Genomic DNA, 22,542 nt, shown 5'->3' on the forward strand with positions numbered 1-22,542 from the left:
AAATGTCCTTTTATGCGGGGAGAAGGATTGAATTAGAGAGGGAAATAAATGTGATTAATAGTCAAGACTTCTGTCTTAAGCCCAATCAGTTTGTGGAAATGTTGTTTTTTTTCTCCTCTGTAATTAAGAAACTTCTAGCAGGCTCTATTTAAATTTTTTTCTATGTAAAATTTTCTGGTATCTTCGATAATAAAAGCAATATTTATACTAATTTCTATCTTCAAAGATAAGCTATAAAAACGTAGAGAATGTCGCTGAAACTTCTCTGACATTGACAAAGATCATCATCAGCATATTCTGCTTTGACTGTCTGCTTTCATGTAAAGACAGTCAGTTTACTTGAAGAAAAATTAGATTTCTTGGCACATCCTAGGGCAAAAAAAAATGCCACATAGCTATTAAGAGTAATTGACTATCTGCAAAACAACCTGTGCAAGCAAAGCCACTCTGAACACTAAGTTGGTTGTGTAAAAGAAGAAAAAAAAAAAAAACACTAGAATTTAACTATTATGGAGCTAAAACAGCCTCAGTATTCACAAATGCACAGAATAATATTTACAAACGCACAGAACAAATGTCCAGCCTGGAGTCCAGGCGTCCTTATGGAACATAAAATGTGGCCCCAAACAATAAGATTCAACTCAGTAAGATAAAACTAAACTAAACTACACCCTAAGCATGTTTCCCTGTGCAGTCATTTTCATACGGTATGCGCTCATTGGTGGGTTCTACTGACATAATCGGTTCTAGCTGGTTTTTCTACTTGTGTAGTGTAGCATATGTCAAGTGTATAAAAACAGAAACTTTCTATTGCAACTGCCAAGGCAGACGAGCTCTGGCACAATCAAGGCATTTTAACACATCATGTGAATAAAAAGTCACACTTTTCAGAAAACACAAAGTGATTATTTTACTTCTCCTACAAGATTGAACATCAAAAATATGAAAAATATGAATCTTGTTCTGTGCATTTGTGAACATTGATGCTATTTTTTACCTTCATAATCGAAACTCCTTTGTTCTCACTGTCTGATTTTGTTTTAGTTTACATTTAGATTGTTTTCTGTGGTATTTTCAGTGTTCAGTCACAGAAAAAACAAAAATGTCATGCGATCAGTAAAATTCGCATCAAAACATTTCTGATTCTTCTTTTTTCAAGAACGACAATTTGGCACAGCCTTTGTAGAAAGATAACTGATGTCAATGTAATGGCCTACACCAATGTGGCAACAAATATCTAATTTTTCTTCAGTGTGGGACGTGCTCCTTCTGGGGATGCCAGCGCTCTTCTGTGGGGTGCAACATAAGAAAAAGAAAATAAAAATAAACCAGACAAAAGTAACTGTGAACATTTACACAACCTCATCAAGCCTGTTCAAGAGACAAAGTCGATTGATTTTTAGCACTTATGGTGAGCAAGGCGACAGAGTCTAGGCTGAGAAAAATAAAAGAGAAGGAAGAATGACCTTTGAAGTTGGGATTTTCATGAGCTGGATCTGGAGATGCTCCGCTGCCACCGTGTTGTGGGGACATGTTTTGGACAGGAGGTTAGATGAACAGTGGTGCAGTTCTTACTTTTAGCTGTGTAAATAACAAGGCAACGGAAACATCGTATCATGACGGGGTACACATAGAGTAGACCTGACCAAAACATCACTGATGGATGTATGAAGGGAATATCATGTACTTTAGTATCCACTGTGTACTAATCAATTGGAAGTGTTCATACACTTGGTTGCAAGTTGTCTTGTTTGACAGCAACAGTTGCTTTTGTTTCATGCTTTAAATACATTTGGCTGATTAGTGTTTTTTGCAAGCATAATGTGCCTCTTTGACCATGAGCGCTGCTGCAATTTAAAGCTTAAGACTGTGCATTAGCTGTTCTTAAAATGTGGAGTCTGAGTTGTCTGCTGCATGGAAGCCATCAGGAAAAAAATGTAAGAGCCGAAGTCACAGAAACACACAGTTTATCTCCCTCTTACTTTCGACATCTCAGAACTTCTTGTGAGGTTTGCAGTTGAAAGTAAATTATTATTTCGCCAACGATAAAGAGCAGAGCTGGCGCAGGCACCACGACAACACCAATTACCTCTTTGAATGAGAAATGTCTCGCAAACAAACCGAAAGCAAGCTCTAATAGTTTCATTCAACAATGTTTGCTGCTGACACGACTAACTAAATGCAGCACAGATTTCTACAGACCGGTCGATTGTTCAGGAACACGATCCCTAATTTTGGACTGCAGCAGCGTGATCCAACGCTGTGTTTTGTCAACTTTTATGTTTATTGATTTAGGTTGTGTTTAATGAATGTTTAAAAGACCTTCTCTAAGCCTAAGATGAAGTCGGTGATTCATGCACATGAATACTTTGCTTTATTCTTCCCTTAAATTAAATGAAGATGTTCAAAGCCCTTCAGTATATATGAAATATTACAAATATTAGGCCAGAAGGGTAGATGACGCAAAATGTCAGCCTCACTTCTGTCAGACTGACTGAGGGCAGCTATGACTACAATCCAGTAGCTCGCCATCATCAGGGTGTGAATGTGTCCATTGAGATCTCAATTTGGCATTAAGGGCACTATAAATAATAAAAAAAAATTGCTATTATTATTATTATTATTATTATTATTATTATTATTATTATTATTATTATTCAATATTTTGCCATTAGTTATACTGGCTTTATTAATTTGTGCATCTAGAGACTGAAATATTTGTCCATTCTTCTTTGTAAAAGAGCTCCAGGTTAGATTGAATGGAGAGTATCTCTGAACATCAATTTTTTAACTTTTGCCACCTTCGGATTTTCATCTGGGCTTTAACTGGGCCACTTTACCAAATGAGTATGCTTTGATCTAAACCAAAAGATCAAAGCATCTTTGATCTTTTGGTTTAGATCTTTTGGTTTACAGCTCCTAAACTGGAAGATGTTCATCTGGCCCAGTTTCAAGTCTTTCGCATGTTAGCATCCTCGTATCGTTATGCTACGATACGAGCATAACGATACTCTCACCAGATCTCTCACCAGATCCCTCATAATTTTTTTTTTTTTTCTTTGTTTTTGGGGTGAGTTGATTTTCTTGCAGATCTCTCTGTAGTATTAGAGGAAGTTGGAGTGAATGAATTCACAACTCTAAAACCATAAAATTGACATGACAAATAATTAGCACCTCTGATTGTAGCTAATGAAGCAGGCAGAGATCCTTGTTTCTTAGTGTAACCGTCCAAGATATTTGTTGTTATACCGATCTCTGCAGCGCATGGATTTGAAAACAAAAAACAAAAAACCTAATGACTAAAAAAGTATGTTTTTCAGTTGGTATAGATAGATGAAGGATATTCTTTTGTCTGCAGCAGCATCTTAGCAGTGAAAGAGACGTTGCCAGCTGGCTTCCTTTGCCACGCCACAGGAGAGGACTCCCTCTGTGTTTTTTTTCCCGTGACGTCTCCTTCACTGTGCTGGCACACGAAGTATGCAGTCCTGTTCTTCTGCAACACAACAGTAATTTTGTCCATAGACGACTGACTTTCTTGTGAAACCAAAAATTTGCATACACTTAAGGAGGTGAGATGGTTCGTGTGTCGGCATGTCTGTCTGGAAGCAACAGTTGGTAAGAAAAACAAAACTCTTTGTTTTCCATTGGGGCCACACAAACTGGCAGGTTGTGGCTTGTATGTTGGGAGATATTTCTTAACAGGACCTGTATTTTCTTTTCTGTAAACGTTGAACTTGGCAATATGTTCCTCCTCACTGCTGCTGCAGGGGAGGATATTTGGTCAGCATTCTCCATGGGATCATCCATGTCAGAAGTTCTCTTCCTCTGAATTAGCTCCAATATCAACTGTAGTGCCTTTGACAGAAGAAAAAGACTCTGGAAATTATATTTAAAAAATATAATGAAAATTAAAAACAAAAAAAAATCTAACAAATAAGCGATGTCAATGCATAGAGCATGGATTTATATAAATCTGTTGCTGCTGTTACACCACAATGTTCCATCCAACAGAGTTTTCTACTCCAGCACATTAGAACATCATCAAATCATAAAACAAAATATCTGCAGTCATCATCTGTGTTCACTTCATTTCTCTTCAAAGGAAATGTTTGGTTAACTAACCATGAATTAGTCTGGGATGTTGCAAAACAGCTACCATTTTCCTTTTAGGAGTTTCAAAATAACTGCACAGAAATGAAAAAGGTCTGCTTACCAACTTCGATGAACAATAAGCTCCTTATTGTGCTGTAGCTGAATAGGACAGTCTGCATTAGGGCTGTAAGTGCTCTACTGTCAGCACAGTAGACTGTTTTTCTGGTGCGGTCCTAAACAAAGTCACAGTACTTGTGGTTTACACCTGAAGGTAGTGTCATAAAATGTTAAGCTTGATGCTATTGGCACATATATGAAGAAAGTCACATATGCATTCAACATTATCCTTGTTGAGAATCACTTGAGCTATAGTTTTTCATGATCAAGAAAGGTATTTTTTTTTTTTTAAAGTTACTTTTGTCTATTATGAAAATGATCTGTCTTACTCCTAAAGGGTTTCATTCAAATTCTATCAAATCCCTAGAGGAAACTCCTTCAACCATCTTAACTCCAGTTGTGCTTTCTTGAACTTTTCTTGGAAAAGCATTGACCTGGATGCCAAGGATTCTTGAGATACATCTTCTGCCTTGATGTAACATCAGTATGGCCTGCAGTTGTGTCTGTGGCTTGTACTAACCTTTATTTAAGGTGTACAGCAGCTGTCTTCAATGGGATTAAATATGACATGTCTCGATCGAGGACGGCCATAAACTATTTCTATGTCCAAATCCTCTGATGTTTTCTTGATGCCGCTGACAGATATCAGCAGAAATACTGATTCTGAAATTTACGACTTCCTCCTATCATGTAGCTTAACGATAGTTATGATATAATTCAACTTAGCAGCCTTTTTAGACCCCTAGCAACAGCCAGTGCCATTGGCATATGGTGACAGCAGAGAAAGGTCAGCTCATAAATTCATCCAATCTTTGGAGCTTGAGTAAAATACTCAAGTTATTAGGATATTGGTGAAATTATGAAGACGAATGTCTAAAGGTTTAATACATTGAGACATTGAACATGATCAACAGCCCACTGACATGGCCGTCTTCTGGTGCTGCTCTGCCTTTTCAAGGTTTGTGTTTTGCACTGTGGGGCAAATTTAGCACACTGACATTTTGGTATGATCTGTTAGGGACTTAATTAAAATATAACTCCTTGAAAGCTTTCACACCAGATACAACACAAATATTTAAAAAACGTAGATTACTGGACTCTGGAATAAATAAGGACTTCCTTCTTAAGCAGAAGAACATCTTTATTTAAGAAATGTACATGCAAGAAAGTGCAAAAATCCCAAAAAATAAAAATAAAAATACAAAGAATACATGTGAAAAATCATACAGATATTAAAACAGCTTTTTTTTTCTTTAAGGTATTTGGCCCACATCTCGTTAATGATACTGGTACTTTACAGTGCAGATATTTTTGTCTCGTACTCAGAATTTCACAGTTTAGTAGTTGTTGTTTTCACTTACTACCCGACTACAATGCTAATATACCTGAATAATGCTAGCTGACTAGCCAATTAGGGGTAAGATTGTTTAAGTAAACCGTCTTTACTCAATTCATTTGTGCTTTCAAGCTCAGGTTTCCACGCAGCATCATATAAGCTTCTTGTTCTGCACTTTTCTGGACAGGATGGTTCCAGGAATCCCTCCTGGAACCATGAAAGGTCAAAGTGTTCCAGTACTTTCCCAGTGGTACCATTACTTAGAACTGCTACCATCATGACAGCTGTGTTTTGAAGTTTCCAGCTAACTTGACGTTCAGCTGGTGAGTTATCGCCAGTTTAAAAGCTCTGTTACCACCTACTGTCAGTATCCAAGCTGAACTAAAGCTACTACTTCGAAAAAGGTGTTAAAATTGTCTCTGCATTATTAAACAAAACGGCAACATAAAAAAAACACCCTGTTGATATAAAATACACACATAGTATGTATGTTTGATACATATTTGCTGTGCTTATTGCTATGTCACTGTCTTTATGGACATAAAGTCTAGTAAACTTTGACTTGGATCTTTTTCATTTACAAAACCTTAAGCTCATTAGGCATAACTGGCATTTCCTCAAAGAGTCATAATAATTCCTTTAATCTCTTTTAGTTTGTTCAAATAAAAGGAGTTTTCTTTTCATTGTATATTTAGTTAGCATAAACAACCCCTTCCGCATTCATTACGACTCCTGGGGAAGACGCGTAAAAACCTTAAAAGGAAGTCTTTCATTCCAAGACCTTAGTTTGAGCACCTATTTAACAGTGAGAAGTTACATGTAAAGAAATCAATACTGCTACAATTATTGACACTGCTAACAACTCCTATAAATTAAATGTAAAAGTAGTATTTCCACTTTACTAGTTTAAATTGATTGGAGTTGTGTACAAGTGTATTTGCCTCTTATGGATTTCTTCTGTTTTTTTAGGTTTTTTTTGCCAAACATAAATGTTTACAAATATCAAATATCAAACAAAATGAAACATTGGGCTAAGTTATCCTGAGTAAAAACAAACAAACAAAACTTTTTCATTGAGCACATCGAATATTGTTGCAGCCGCTGATTCAACATGGTTAAAATATTATCTAAAAGAAAAAACACAAAGGCTCATCTCACATTTCACACGATCCTTGCGACCAGAAAAATATGGTCAGCTATGTTACATCTTGTGTAAAACTAACAGCATTTTGTAAAGTGAACATCATAACAGTCAAACACGGTGGTGGTAGTGTGATGGTCTGAGGCAGCTTTGGTTCTTTGGGATCTGGATAACTCGCTTCAACTGTTGGGACAATAAATTCGTTTCTCAAGCAGAAGATTCTGAAGACTTTCAGTTTGTGGCATTAAGCCCAAGCGCACTTGGTGTCACAGAAGGCCAACAAGGCAAATATTAAATCCACCAAATCCGCATCTGAATTAGTCAAACCACCCAGAGTAACTTTTGGAGTGGCATAGTTAAAGCCTGGACATAAATCGTCTTCAACATGATGTGCCATGCAGGCTGTCATGCTCGAAAAAGGTCCGATGTGGCTAAACTGAAACAAATGGACAGAGAACGGTGGGCCAGATTCCTCCACTGAGATGTAATGGACTCCAGTTATCACGCTCAAGGACGGCACAAATAGTTATTAGGTTTAAACCAAGCTGTTTCTCACAAAGAGCTTGGTTTCAATAGCTTTTCTCACTCACAAATGAAATCATATGAAAGTTGCTTTTTACATTCTCTCAGAATATCTTTGTCTCATATGACAAACTACATAATTATCCAAAATGTTTAAGAATGGCAGAAAAGCAGAAACAAAATATTTCTGAGGATCACAGCATTATAAAGACAAAGTGTTCCGGGCTTAGAGAGCAAAATGTTCTCTAAACATTTTGCTCTCTAAAATGTTTAGAGAGCAAACATTTTAAATGAATGCTATTGCAAAATAAATTGGAAAGTAGCTAAAACAGAGAGCCTTACTGTAATCTTTTTCAGTTTCAGTTCACAATAGGTGAAAACTATGAACATAACTTCACATACACAACGAACAACATTTACATTTCAGTTTGCGACAATGGCTGCAAAGCCACTCCATGGCTGTTCTCATCACTTTCGTCATCATTTCCTGCTCCGTCTTTCAGATTTTGCGCAACACCGTCCTCTGGTGGTTCAGTGACTACACGTCTAACTTTGAAAACGTCCCATTTTTCAGGCACCAAGCCGTGGTTGAACATGACCACGGCCAACCAAGAAAAAATCAATATGGTTACCAAGGTGCACAGCATGGACACTGTCCTAACAGGAGACTTCTGGACATAGATGCCATTTTCAAGAGTGCAACCTGGAAGGTGAAGGACAACAGGAATGCCCAAAGTGTTTTCTCCTAACAAAATCCTCACAGTCACCCCCACAATGTAACCCACGGTGGCGCCATAACCATTGGTCACTCTGAAGAAAAGGACAGAAACCAAATGGGGGAACAAGAGGGTATAGGAAACGTCTGCTCCAAGAATCCAGAGGACCAGGGTGCTGTTGGTGTAAAACGTTATCGATGTTCCAACAAGACCCACAACCACCACTGACGCCCGAATCACCCACTGCATTTCGTTGTCTGAGGCCTGGGAACAAAGAGCCATAAAAGAGAAGATGCTTGGTTATTTATAGAAACACCCACCTTGTCTGTTTGGGATTGGTTCATTTGTGTGGTTTGGTTTCAAGGCTGCCGGGGTTGAACCTTCAATCTTCTTACCTGTGTACGGAAGATGTTTTTGTAGATGTTTGCGGAGAAAACCGAAGTTGCAGATAACAGACCCGAGTCTGTGGAAGACATGACGGCGGCGGCCACGGCTCCAATTCCGATGATGGATATGTAGGACGGAGTGAGGTACTGCAGCGTGAGAGGCAGGACGAAAGTGTGCTCCCCGCGGAGGTAAGGAGGCGGAGAGCCGTACTGAGTCAAGTTCCAGTCTGGACGAGAGAAATTCACAACATAAACGTTGCGCTTTATTTTATAATGAATGTTTTTTTTTTTTTTTTTTTTTTACATTTTGTTGTGCTTTTTTGCACAATGACAATAAATTAATTCTGATTCTGATTTATTTTACTCATGCAGAAATGTTCCAGCCCAGGTCCAAGTTCTGAATCTTGAAGTACTCTATGGACTAAGGTTCATCGTAATGTTCTAGTAAACCCTGAAATTTCTGAATTTGACTGATATGAACAGATTCTGAGCTACAAATGTTAAAAAAAAGTCCTCTGCCTCCAGCTCTCACATTATCGTTGTGTTATTACAGCCACATATTCATGATTTTAAGTGACAGACAAAAACAAAAAGTGGTGCAAAAATTATAAAGTGGTAAAAGAAGCAACCATGGATTTTCTATTTTTGTGGATGATAAGTTGAGTCTTCCACAAATCTTCAACTTCTTTTAACATGATCCCCAAATATGATCAACCCAGTGCTTTCAGAAGCCACCAAATTTGGAAGTAAAGTAAACCTCTGAGTATTTTAACCTGAGTATCTGCAGCTGTTCTGTGGTTTGTTGGAAAATGTCAGTGAACAAACAGCGACCAAGCACAGCAGATAGGTTAGTGGTGAAGTTGTGAAAGACGTTGTTCTGATCAGATGAGATCAGACGTACCACAGAACCTTAACACCGTCCCCATGACGAAACATGGTGGTAGTTACGTCATGCCGTGGAGACGCTTTTCATCAGAGAAGCTGGTTGGGTTTGGTTAAAAGAAAAACTGTGCAAAGGTTAATCCCAAAATTATTCAGACCCCTGGCAGATTTAGATTTAAAGTAGCTTTTCATTTGACCAACATGTTTCTTCTGACATCGAACCAGACTGATGTTCCAAAGTCCCGACTTTATTCTGATAGAGGGAGATGAAGATTAGGGTGATGACTAGGGGACCTTGCAACATCAAGAACTTAGAACTCAGCATCAAAGATAAACGATCAAAATACCATTGGAAACTTGCAAAAAAAAAAAAAGCTGATCACCAGTTTTTAGAAGCGTGTTAGTGATGCTATGGCAATAAAGCTTTTCCACTGATCTTTGAGGAGGAGGTATAAATCATTTTTAACATGCCACTTTCTGTGTTTTCTTCTTCCTACAGAAAAGTAGTGAGCTTGTTCTTGGTTATGAATGGATATGTTTTCTCTTGTCCTACTGGTTACTGGTTTTTTTGTCTTTAAAAACCTGTTTGAAATGTACTAAATTGGCCTAGTCAAAGCACAGACTTCAATCCAACTGAGAATCTGTGGCAAAATAAACTCAAATTACCTGATTCTATAAAGCATATGAAGTATTAACTTGGAAGGACATACATGGCATTTTTCAGAATTTTGGTTGTCCAAAAAAATTAAAACCATCTAAAGTTTTCCTCCCATTTCACAATCAGGTATTACTTTGTCTTTATCTGTCACAAAAGACGCCTAATTAAATAATAAAATTTGAGGCTGTGACATGACAAAATGTGAAATTACCAAACTCTATCAATATTTTTTTGCAGGCAATGTGGATAGGATGATTGACACACCAAACGAGAAACTGACCTTTAGCAGCAGTGGAATAACACAAATGCTGCATGTCTTATCTTCCTGCTACTTATTTGAATATTACCTGCACTCTTCTCTATCTGGGGTGGCATGTGTAAACCTCATATGGAGACTATTCACAAACATTTACTTATTTTAGATCGTGTTTGTAAAACATATTTGGGTTATTTCAAACCTGCAACATACGACTTTTACTCAGAATTGTCATAAGTTACCCTATCAGGAAGACTCTGTTACTGAGTAGCTCATGGTTGCATCTTGCTGAAGTGTGGCATTTCTACAAAGTGTGGTTTAAAAATTATGCAAATAGCTGCCAGAGAAAGGAGATACGACTCAGAGGTATCATTTGTTGTGAAAGGCTGACCAGGAGGTATGGGCAGCATTTACTAGTTAAAGTGCACTTTGCCTTTAGCGTAGTTCTTACCTGTGGAGGCAGCCACAGCCCCCACCAGAGCAGGAGGGATTCCTAGAATGGCAATCAGGAATGCTGCTGCAAAGCAGGTTAGCTGGGCTGTGCGTGATGAAGATGCCGACAGCGTTCTCTGGTGGAAGCTTTGGAATGAAAGACTACCAAGTCCCTGAAAACAAGTGGCAAAGAAAGTCAATTCTACACACAAAAAAGCAAGGGCAGCAAAAATTGAAGAGGAGAATTCACATGCAAAAATACTGATTCAGCTCAGAACAGTGCCGTATTGTAAAGAACCCAATAAGTTGCCAAAGATTTATTTATTTTTTTAAAAAAAGGAGTCATGCTGAAAAGCAATTGGACAATAGAGCTACAGACTAAACCCACCCCAAATTCAGCGGTTCAAAATAAACTTCAGCCCTCTATGGTTGGCAGATTATCAGTGTAACCTAAAAACTCCATCTGAGTCCAGTTCTGTCTGCCCAGATCTGCTTCTACGGCCCAATTTGTTTAAACAGGCCTCGTGTAGCAAACTACGTCTCCCAGCTCACTGAGTGAAGTCTGACTGGATCAGCACTGTTACTTCCACTGTGTGTCTTTTTATACAAATCTGATCAAAACAAACAGCATTACTGCATTATGTTACTCCTATCCTATCATTTTAATTACCTCTGGCGGCAACAACTCAGACTCTGCAGTCACGCTTATCCTTTTGATCACACAGTCAATGTATTTAACCAGGTCTTCCCATTTACAGGCGTTCTACAGTCATATTTATGATCAGCTGTCCTACAACTGTAGGAAGTGTGAAGTGTGACATGCTCAAGTAACAATAAAATTAGATTCATTCAACAGATGCCGACCTGAATGGATCTGATCAATGTAGCACTTTTCTCTCTTGCTTTCGATGAAGGCGGACACTTTTTTTCCTCTGCTCCCTCCGTGCCCTCGCCTGCCCTGCTTGCTCTGTTTTTGTCCTGACTTTTTCTATATTTTTGGAGCCTTTCTTTGCACATCATCCAGATCTACAAATTATGGATCTGGTCAACCAGTCTCTCAATGCAATTGATCAAATTTTTCTCGACGAGATTCACCCTGGATTTATTCATGATAACAGGATTTCTGCTGTTGGGAGCTTGCAGACACCTGGCTTATCGACAAATTTGTGACGGACTTGGCCAAACTAGCAAACACTCAGACTGTTGGTGTGGACAGAGACCCAAGTTGGATGTGAGTCTTGCTGAGACTCGCAGCCCAGCGGAGGACTCTAAAACTCACTGACGGGATGGAATCGATCTTGCAGAAGTTGCTAGTTTCAGTTCAGTGGAACGACCAAACTAATTTGGATAATTGGGAACTGAGACGTATCGGAGAGATTTTAGGGAAGATTGAAATTTAGAATCTACCCGACCTAAGACATTCTGTTTCTGAATTGGCTTTCCCTGTGTGGCCTTGGAAGAGCTGCATATTTCAAATCTCTTTGAAGATATGTAAACATAACGCTCCTTCTTCCCACCTCACCCCTTCCTGTTATCCATGCAGCTGTGGACCTGAGCGCTCCCAAGGACTTTCCTTGATAACATCTTTATTGGACTTCTGCCGGGAGGCTGAGCAATGTGGTTTCATGGCCCTGTGATGTCACCGCCTTCACTCATATCTTTGTTTTGCCCTTTGTTTTGTCTGAATGTTGCCATTTGCCCTAAAGTGTCCTTTCTTCTCTTTTTATTTTATTTTGTTAGAAACTGTGGAGTACTCACTTTTAACCCAGAAAAGGACTTAGATTAGTCACTCTTTAGCTTATTTTTTCAGAAACTGTACAGTATTCACTATTTAGATGCAGAGACCAGAAGCCCAGAGGACACTTTTGGATCAAAACTACTTTTTAGACTCCTATTCTTCCAGCCCAGAAATGGAATTAGACCAGAGGATACTTAGCAACCCTGAACAGGAGCACTTGGTTTACATACTTTAGATCAACATTAGATTCTTTTTCTCTTTTTTTTTTTGCTCTTTCCTTTGGTTTGTTATTTTGTTTGTATTTCCTTTTAATTCCTGTGAAGCACTTTGTATTGCCTTGTTGCTGAAAATGTGCTATATAAATAAAATTACCTTTACCTTTCACTAGTTGTAAGTTTCATCAGAAAATTAAGCTCATCCTCATTTTTGAATCAAAATACATGCTCTTTATACCTCTTTTGTTTTGACTAACCTCAACAGAGAACTGAAGAACATGCTGTTAATTGATCAGTTTAAAATCCAAAAAGCAATGCAATTAAAAACAATTAATAATAAATAAAAAGAAAGAAACATTTGGCTGTATTTAACCCATGCAAGGCAATTTTCGTCACTCTCTGACTCACTAGTACCCTTCTGTTTCAAAATAACGTCAAGTAGTGCCAAAAATAAATGTTGGCCAGAATCCTTCTATGTTGATATGAGAGTCTGATGTGATAAAACAGAAATTCATTGTTGCAATGCTAAACAGATACAAAGTAAATTCACGTAAATGGAATTTTCTTCTAACTCAGAAAAATAGCCAAGAACAAATTGTTCTAATCGTGTTTCATAGCAGTAAATTTCCAGCGATAAATAAAGTGCTCTACGGGCAAGAGCTTACATGTCAAATGTTACAGAGGATTGCCAAAGTCTCAAAAAGTTCCATTAAAGACGGATGCTTCAAGACCAGAAAATAAGCTGAGAAGATAACCATTTTTCTACACTTAATATAGATGATATGTGAATGTGAGATAGTTGGTTACAGTCACATACAGAAATACAGAAGATATTTTTTTTTCCCCCCAAAAGATTAGCTTTCAACTAAGATATTGGTCTGTTAGTTAGGCTAACAGCCGTCCTAAATGACAACAGGAACCACTGGAGGTTTAGCTGTTTTGAATAACTTACAAACTTTTAGTAGAACAAGTTAAGATCTTTTGCTACTTTAATGCTTTTCCTGAGGTTCCCAAAATTGTTTTTTATTTTTCTTACATTTTTGCTTTAAAAATTTATACTGTCATATCTGCAGAATCAACTTGTCTGACACGCGGAAAGCTTATTCAGTAAAGCAAAATAATATGCAAAAGATCAAAAGCACTGCAGGCCTCGCTTGTCCTAGGAAAAGTAAGTGATTTTGATTTAGCGACACTTTACCAGTTATCCGAAATGTTTGACAGCTGCTGGTGCTCCAAAAGGTGGATATTAGGTTTAGGTTCATCCTTTTCACATAGGCTCTTGTTGTTTTATCAGAGTTTCTTTATGTTAATAAATTAATTTACCATTTTAAAACTATTTTTGTGTTCACTCAAGTTATCTTTGTCTGGTACTAAAATTACTTTAATGCTGTTAAACATTTAGGTGTTACAAAAAAGCTAAATCAAGAAATATGTAAGATGAACAAATTTATTTTCCCAGCACATAAATTGCGCAGGATTAAGATAACCTAATATATCAATATCTTTATTTTTCCAGTCCTACATCTTTGGAGATGTTTCATCTTAAAACAGCACATGAGTTATAATCTGTATGGCTTTAAATCAAGATGACGTTATTGTGCATATTTAAGAGTAGAACTGCTCTGATGAGGATTCAGTTTGGTGTAAGAGCTGTTGTAAACTAGATGCTAAGATTTCTCTTCAAAAGTATTTCAGTGTAAATGACGTCGATACAACTATCTCAAGAAATGAAAGGGGGAAAGGTGGAGTTCAGTGTCTCACTGCAACACCAAATTCAACTGCATGTTGATTGTTTTACTCAGGCTATAAAGAGCAGTCACCCCGCCTCATTGTTTCGTTTGGCACACTTTTCGACAGGCATATACGTGTTTTATTAGGCCCAGTGTTAAAGAGGTAAAACATACTGACCAGCATTAACCAGTCATCGATCCACTTCCAGACTGTATCTTTACCCAGACTTCCAAGCCATGGCTCTTGAAATGTGTGGTTGAAAGCCGTCTCAGCAATGTTAACAGAAGTCTTGTTCAGCAGAAGAAAGGGTACGCACAGCCACTGTACACAGACCAACACACACAATGAGCGCCAGGCATCAGATGAGAGCAGCAGGAAAAAACATGAGCCGTACAGACGACACAAGATTTCATAACCTGGACATGTTTGTGAAATTCTCCAAACTTTCAGCACTCAGACATCTGTGAGCACCGACCTTTACAATGGAGAACAATAAAGGAGTTGTTGCTAGTACTAAAGCAGCGTTAGATGACTAATTGGGATCAAAATAGCTTTGAAATGATTTAAAACTCATTAAATGTGAAAGCAGAAGTACGTGGTCAGATACTGCACAGTGAGTTTTGGTGTTTGTAGCAAATTACCTTCCTACTTACTAGACTGAGGAATGTGAGGGCGAGCTGGATGATGTCAGTGTAGGCTACTGAATAAAGACCTCCCAACAGAGTGTAGACGATAGCCACCGCCGCTGAGATCCACACAGAGTAGGCAAAGCGTAAGTCCAGTATGACGCTCATAGTCGCTCCTGTTACAGAAACACACAAGTTAGAGAAACAAATCCCTCGACTTGCGTCCAGTCAAAAAAGTTTTCTTGTTTTTTGTTTTCCTTTGCAACCCGGTAGAGAAGTATTCATACCATTTGGAGTTTCAAGATTTGAAAACTTGCTTTTTAATGAATGTTTCAGTCTCTAGTAGGTGTACACACCACTATAAAAATGTGTATCCATATCACTGTCCAGTATCAATATTGGACAATATTCAGTTTAATAACCAATATTTATATTATATTACGTAAAAAAGTCTGTACCATTTCAACGCATTGAAAAAATGACCACCAGCATTGAGTCACCTTCCTAAAACAATAGCCTGTAATTTTTTTGCCAAAAGATGGCCAAAAAAAAGTGGTGACTTTTTTCAGAAGTCATCACCTCTGACTTCTGAAAAAAAGTCAGAGGTGATGACTTTTATTTCCAAAACTATGACGTTTTTTTTTTTGTTTGTTTTTGTTTTACTATTTTAGGAAGGTGATGAATGTTTCCATAACATTCCTTATTCCTGTGCTGCAACACTAATGCATGACCAAACAAAACAGAAAAAGCCAGTTCTCTCTCCTGCCAAAACACATACACAAACCCAAACAGGACGGAAATAAGCATTATGCGTTACAAGACACTTGTACATCAAGCATCCGGAGTTTCCCAAAACATTTTCAGCTTCAGTTTCAACATGGGAAAGTGAGAAAATAGTTCTCAATACTTTTTACGGAGATGTTTACTCACCCAGTCCCAACAGAGTGCAGGATACCCAGAGCACATCCACCAACAAACATGGCAGCACGAGAGCCCCGCTCAGCACTTTGCCGTACTTTTCCTGGAAAGGGTCCATCATGGTGACATATTTCTTTTCCCTCATTGGCTTGGCAAAGAAAAGACCACCTAATCCAGGGGTTGAAATATCATCCATTGTTCATTGTATTCATTCAGTAATGGCTAAATAAAATGTTTAATAGAAAGGTTTGGATTGGCCCAAACTGCATAGACACATATGTTTGACATTAAGATCACCGTCTGCTCTTGCCTCTGCGGTCTTACCTATAATGAAGGAAACTGAGTATTGTATCGGCATCAGGGCCCACATCAAGCCCATTTTGGGAGTGTACACAGCTTCAGCAACACCCAGGATAAAACCTCCTCCAACCCACGTGGCTGCACAAGCACAACAAGCACAAGTTAAGCAGAGGAGTCTGTGCAAAAGTAAAAAAAACAAAAAAAACAAACATGGATGTTTCTGCGACAAGATAATCATTTGAAGGCTAGTTTACACATTGTGGGTGCATGCACTGGAGTTACATTCTGTAGACAAATCCATGAATCTGCAAATATTGAACCACTAATATGATGGGATCCACTGTGTGAATTTTTAAATTTTGCTTTATTAATTTTTTTCTGAGTGATGGAGAAATACTAAAACAGTTAGAGCCAGGGGTAAATCAGGACTTGGTTACAGGTTCAATCTGCCCACTCCGAGATTCACCTGCATCTCTGAGAGTTGTGTAACTTTCTCAGTTAAAAATGACTGAGAATGTTGGCAATGTTTATGTTTTTAAATTTTATAAACAGAACATCTGTGCACTAAACATTCACACCGATTCAAATAAAGTGTTTGTGTAGCGAAATGAAGCATTGTATAAAGTAAAACAGTCCGGATATGTTCAGGTCTTTAACCGATGTTTCAGTTTCAGTTTTAACTTGATTCTTTCTTTGGTTTGATTCTGTCCTAGTATGTTCTGTTTTGTCTTTCCAGCTGCTGTTCATTTACATCTCTCTTTCTGTACCTTACCATATTTACAATATGTGTTTCACAGAATCCCCCACCTGTCATGGTGAATATTCCAACCACCAGGCTGATATTCCTGTCTCCAAGCAGCACCACCTCAGTCCTGTCTCCACTGCTCTTCCTCTCGATTCTTCTGGACTTCCGGGCCGCCCAAACTCCCGTGCCCAGGATCAGGATGTAGAACAGCACCACCGCAACCACACCGGGGATGTTAAGAGCCATGGTGGTCTGCTGTCACGGATCACACTGACAGGTGGATGGGATGGCTGGGCAACAAAATACAAAGAATATACACAGTGCAAAAGTGTGCAAGAACAAAGGTCAAAAACACAGATAGGAAGTTAAAATCTGCGTGTTGGAATGACATGTGCTGGCACGCTTTGAACTTGAAAAGTGAAAGGCAAAGTTCATCAGTGTAATTCCAGACAGAACTTTTCAGAGAATTTCAGAAAATCACACACAATTGATTGTTTTTGGTTAGTAAATATTAAGGAAAAAAAAAAAGAGAAAGTTTCAGCATTTCTCACAGCAAGTTAGAAACTGTTGTTGGTTTGTATTTATTTTTATGAATTTATGTTGACTATTAACAAATGATTCCATTACAACAGTCAAGTCAAAAAGACTATCAAGTCTGGATAGTCTGGATACATGAGGGGCTACAAAGTCTGTCAAGTCTTTTTGACTTGATAGTTTTTAAACACTATCAAGTCAAAAAATGCAAAAATGTAAAAACGGTCAATTACTGCTGATTTTAGAATGGCTTTCATACCAATAAAACAGTGGAAGTAAAAAGGGAACCTGAAAATTGTACTTTACATCAATGCCAACAGGGAGGCGATAATGAAGAAGGAAGGATTTCTATCCAAGTGAAAAAACACACAAAATAAAAAACAATGTCAAAGTCTTAACTCACTTCAACTAACCTCTTTCAAAGAAAGAATAACATTTTACTCTTGTTACTCTTTCAAAGAAAGAATAAAATTTTACTCTTGTTACTCTTTCAAAGAAAGAATAACATTTTACTCTTGTTACTCTGAAAAAAAACAAAAAACATTTTAATCAAAGAGTAACATTTTGACAGTTTAGTTGCTGCACCGGTTTTACGAGAGTATCAACAAATCTCTGACAGGGTAACAGATGTACATATAGCTAAAATTCCACATACACAACCATGATTGACAGTGGTAAGACACTCCTCCTGGCTCTGATTGGTCGTTTCTGATCAATCGAGTATGGCATCCTGGCCAACACGGAGGAGGCAAAGGAGCACAGTTTTTCACAGATTTTCTCTCTCACGCTATACCGTCAGGACATTGTGAGAGATACAAACTGCAGCTGTAAGACATTGTGAATGTTGTCTGGATAAATGAGGGGCCACATGAGCCACATAAACAACAGAATTAAACTGACAAAGAAGCTTTTATTTGTAGAAATGTACCCTATTATTTGTTATGAATTGAGTATTTTTGGCACTTTCCGTGATGTCTTCCCATTTAGAGACTTTCTTATTTTTAACTAATCCTTTAACTTGCTAATGTAATGAATATAAATCTAATAGGAATAGACTGACTGTGGTCATTGTCTTTTGATGTTTTTCATAAAAGGACTGAATGAAGAGATTGTCAACAACGTGACTTGATAACACAGCTGCTAGCCAGCCAGTTAAGAGCACAGCAAATGTTCTGAAATGTGTCTTTGTGTTCTTGCTTATTGTTGCCCCAAACCTGAGAACCACAATGTTTGACATATCCACTGCAAACGGAGACAGCAAGTAAAACAAAAATGTCTGGTCACAAAAAAAGTTACAACCTCTCAATAAAACTGACTGTGCTAGCAGGACAGGTTTTGTTGTTTTGTTAGAGTGTTTTCTGTATAGACGATAGGAAGCGTTTTCTCTATCCAACTACAAGAGGGGCTCAAAATGCTATGAAAATGTGTTTTTGATGTACTTATTTTCCAAACATATTCAGATTTTATTTGTTTTCCTTTTAGTGGTGCACCGATCGCAGCTTTCTGGCTGATCACCGAACCTTAAAAAGCCTGACCAGCCAAATCTGATTTTTTTTTTTCTTTGTAGCAACTTTATCTAAAACAGACTAAAATTGAAAATCTGACCTTATTTTTGTGAATTCATCAGGCTCACTCAGATGCAAAATGATGTAAGCTCAGTGGTCCAAGAGAAGGTTCACAGGAACAGCTAGCTGGCTCTGTGGAAAGAACTAGGAGTCGACTTCGATCTCCCCAGGTCTAAGCCCCACCCAATGGAAGAACATTAAAGACAAGCTGGAGGCACATACAGCTTTCCTTAAAAGTTCTTCAGGTTTCACTTCAAAGATTTTAAACGTCCTTCCTCCATCCACTGGGATAGGAGAAGAACAGTTCACGAGTATGTGTCTCTTGCAGATTGGCTCCAAAAACAAGGCTTTGGGATTCAGGTCCTGGGGTCAGGTAGTGGGGTCAGGTTCTAGAGTGAGGTAGTGGGGTCAGTGCTTATCTGATCAGCTCTGAGTTTTATTGCAGGTGAGGGTGTTCTGATATTGACATCTCCAGGAAAAAGAGTGCTTAGGAATGCAATCTGATCAGTTTGTCAGCTTGCCAAAGCACTCCTTTGAGAATAAAATAAGTTGCTTGAGACCAAGCTTGAAGTTTCAACCATCAATTTTTAAAATGCCCACCCCATTGATTAAATGGGGGAACCATGTGATCTCCTGGTGTTTAATCCTCATGTGACATTAAGACCAGAGTCAACTGTGAACCAGGAAATTTCAGAGTATGCTACTTCATTTCTCCATCTGCTGACAAGGTTTACAGAGATGCTGATTTAATTTTCTAGCAGGACTTCTCACACTGCTCACACTGTTAAAAGTACCAGTGCCAGCCTTACTGATCATGATATTACAGCGCTTGATTGCACAACAAACCCTATTAAGATTCATACAACCTATTGTTAAGAAGATGAGTCACCACAACCAATTATGCAGATCAACTGAATATGGCTCTCTTAACATCTCAGCACTGATGCAGTTATTCATGCAGAAGGCGTGCACACCCAAAAATTTAGTGCATACTGTATGGTACATGAACATATTTTTCAGTATACTGACATTTCTGTACTTAAAATGCTTTATAATTGATATTAAATACTATTGCACTTTTCTAGAAAACTGTTTATTGGAGGTTATCAATATAGCGTCACGTGTCACGCTGTATGTAATAAATTAATGAGTGTCACTCTTTTAATTTAATTTCTGAAACAAATGGCGTTTCTTAGGACATTCCACTTCACTAACATTCACCTGTGTGTTCTGTAAATGTACTCTTCATTCTGCTGTGTTTTCCGTGAATTCACACACTTGACAATGATGGACAGTCTGAGTCTGGTAAGATTCCATCATATTTCTCTAGGGGGGACAGCTTTTACAGAAACCTGTAAAAGTTCAAAGACTTAGATGCGCAGTAGCGTATCTGCGCAGGTGCTGCTCTAGTGGAAAATTCCATATCAGCTGCTAAGCTAACGGATAACTGAACGTTACTGCTGCTGTCCGTTGACTCCTTCCTCTACTTTGCTGTTCAACGCTGCTTGCTGCTGCTTGTTGGTGGTGACACATGAAGCGTCCCTGTGAAACCCACCACCTTCTGTTGACATTACTTTTTAAGCCGCTGTACGTATACTAACTAATTCAAGTTAAAGCAAATGAAAAGTCTCTCTGTAGAGTCGGTTTTTAAACCATTATCAGAGTCGGACTTTCAGGAGCGCGAAAAAGCGGGTATACTCCGGGTGCGCGCCTGCTTCTGATGTCGATGCTATGTCAAGAAGTGTTAGTAGGTAGTTTAGAGACGGAGACGTCGGGAGCGCGCGCTGACAGTGAACGTGCTGCTTCTGTTGTTTAGTAGTAAGTACGCTTGGTGGATGGTGCGTTTAAAAATAACGTCCGTACATCGATGTTTGCAGCTTTGTTAGCTGTTTAGAGATGACAAATAAAACTCGTCGTAGGCTCAAACGCGTAGAAGTGGTGTAAGAAGAAGAGGGGGAAAAAATGAGGAAAATTGCAAACTTACTTTAAATTGCCATGAGACAGGAGATAAAATTCTGCACAAGTCCCCCGTGTTGCCGAATGCCCATTGCTAAATGCATTTTTAATTCAGCTTATAACATCTGGTCCATATTCAGAAAACACGCCCATTGCTTGCGATATTTTACAGACGCATTGAGGAACTGCATTTGCGTTAGTGTGGAAAATTTTTGTCTCTCATCAGTTCTCATAAATGAAGGGTTCAGTTGAAACATGTTTGAAAGATATTGTTGAACCAAACGAAAAAGCAACAATACAAACCACAAATCAAGAAAATAGGGGCAACATTTCTGCGGATTATCATTGTTGCAGTGAAGACAGTTAATTGTGTTCTTTAGGTGTTTAAAGCAGTTAGTTCAAATTGTTCATCACACCATAACGTTGAGGATACAAAATATATGGAAAAATAAGTCAGTTTGTTAGAATTAAAGACAGTGGAAAACTTTGTACTCTCATGCCCCCTGTTATGGTCAACAATAATGTTTTTTATTTAACGTCCCAAGAGTCTGACTTCCATGTGAATTGTTCTTGATCTATTGTTCTAGATACCTACAGGTCTTATAAAAATTTGGAAGCTATTTTTTGCGCAATTATGGTTGCTTTTACTGCCTCTTAAGAAATATCTCATTGTTTGTTAAGCTATATAACATTTATTCATCATTCATTCAGCTCTAAAGAGGTTAATCAGATGTGTAGCTCTTAATAGTAAATTAGCAGATAACTAACTTTTAGCCTATTGTGATACAAGCAGGTAAAAACAATAGATTTGTTTCCTCCAATTTCTGTAGTTAAACAGCTAGAGCTCTTGACGACACATTACACTTGAATAAAAGAGAATGTGAACTGCAATTGTCAACACTTGCCTGTCAGGACTGTGATAAATGTTAGCTGATAAGAACCATGCATTATGTGTTAGTTTAAAAGGCAGCATTAATTGGTCACTTTAAATTTATTGCATATTTTTCTTTGGATTTCTCTTAGAATATTCTTATGATCTAAGTCACTTTTCTCACTAACTTCTGAGATCATCAAAGAACACCCACCTGGATTTATACTGAGATTAAATTACACAAGTTGATAATATTTACAGACAGAGTGACTCTCAAGGCAGTGGATTTATTTTTTTTTTGGTTCAGTGAAAGGGCCTAAAAACAAATGCATGCCATACTTTCCAGATTTGCCATGCATCCTTGTTGGTTTAAATCACAAAAATAGATAAACTACTTTATCTAGTACGTTCCCAAGTAGGCAACGTGCAGAAGTGCATCTTTTTTTCTTAGTAGGATGATGTCTTAACATGTGAAAGTTGAATAAATTTGACAATGACCAAGTTACAGCAGCTTCTGAAGCTTCTTAGGGAGAAGATATCCATTTGCAAAGCCACAGTGCTCTCTACTGGACAGAAAGTGCTACAGCATGTAAGGCCTTTGCACTTCAAATTTTAGTTGAACAGAACTTGGTCTGATTTTGTTTGGACTTTCCTCAACAGCTGTTGCAACCAGGTTTGGTTTATGGTTACTTTAGGGAAACCTTTGGCAAATACCCAACTACATAGAGCAATATTACGAACAATAACAAACGAACAATACAAACCACAAATCAATACTTTTCCTTTCAGAACATTGTCAGCAGTA

At 38.1% G+C, this 22,542-nt stretch overlaps 1 protein-coding gene across 2 annotated transcripts; it reads right to left on the reverse strand.

Moving 5' to 3' along the window:
- Positions 1-5,329: 5,329 nt before the first annotated feature.
- Positions 5,330-20,994, reverse strand: LOC106925171 (high-affinity choline transporter 1-like). 2 transcript variants are annotated; one of them, XM_014999304.2, is made up of 9 exons: positions 20,895-20,994; positions 16,874-17,101; positions 16,091-16,204; positions 15,779-15,934; positions 14,876-15,024; positions 14,400-14,543; positions 10,558-10,711; positions 8,320-8,537; positions 5,330-8,188 (listed from the first exon to the last, which is right to left on the reverse strand). In XM_014999304.2, exons 2-9 carry the CDS (start codon positions 17,055-17,057, stop codon positions 7,625-7,627), a joined length of 1,683 nt encoding a protein of 560 aa, XP_014854790.2. In that variant the 5' UTR covers positions 17,058-17,101; positions 20,895-20,994; the 3' UTR covers positions 5,330-7,624. The 2 variants fall into 2 exon arrangements, with proteins under 2 accessions (XP_014854790.2, XP_087858251.1); XM_088002125.1 differs by having other exon boundaries at positions 14,864-15,024.
- Positions 20,995-22,542: the final 1,548 nt, after the last annotated feature.

The sequence above is a fragment of the Poecilia mexicana genome, unplaced genomic scaffold (assembly GCF_051168715.1).
Source record: "Poecilia mexicana isolate PSO_F unplaced genomic scaffold, ASM5116871v1 scaffold_1, whole genome shotgun sequence".
In the NCBI taxonomy this organism is placed as follows: Eukaryota; Metazoa; Chordata; class Actinopteri; order Cyprinodontiformes; family Poeciliidae; genus Poecilia; species Poecilia mexicana.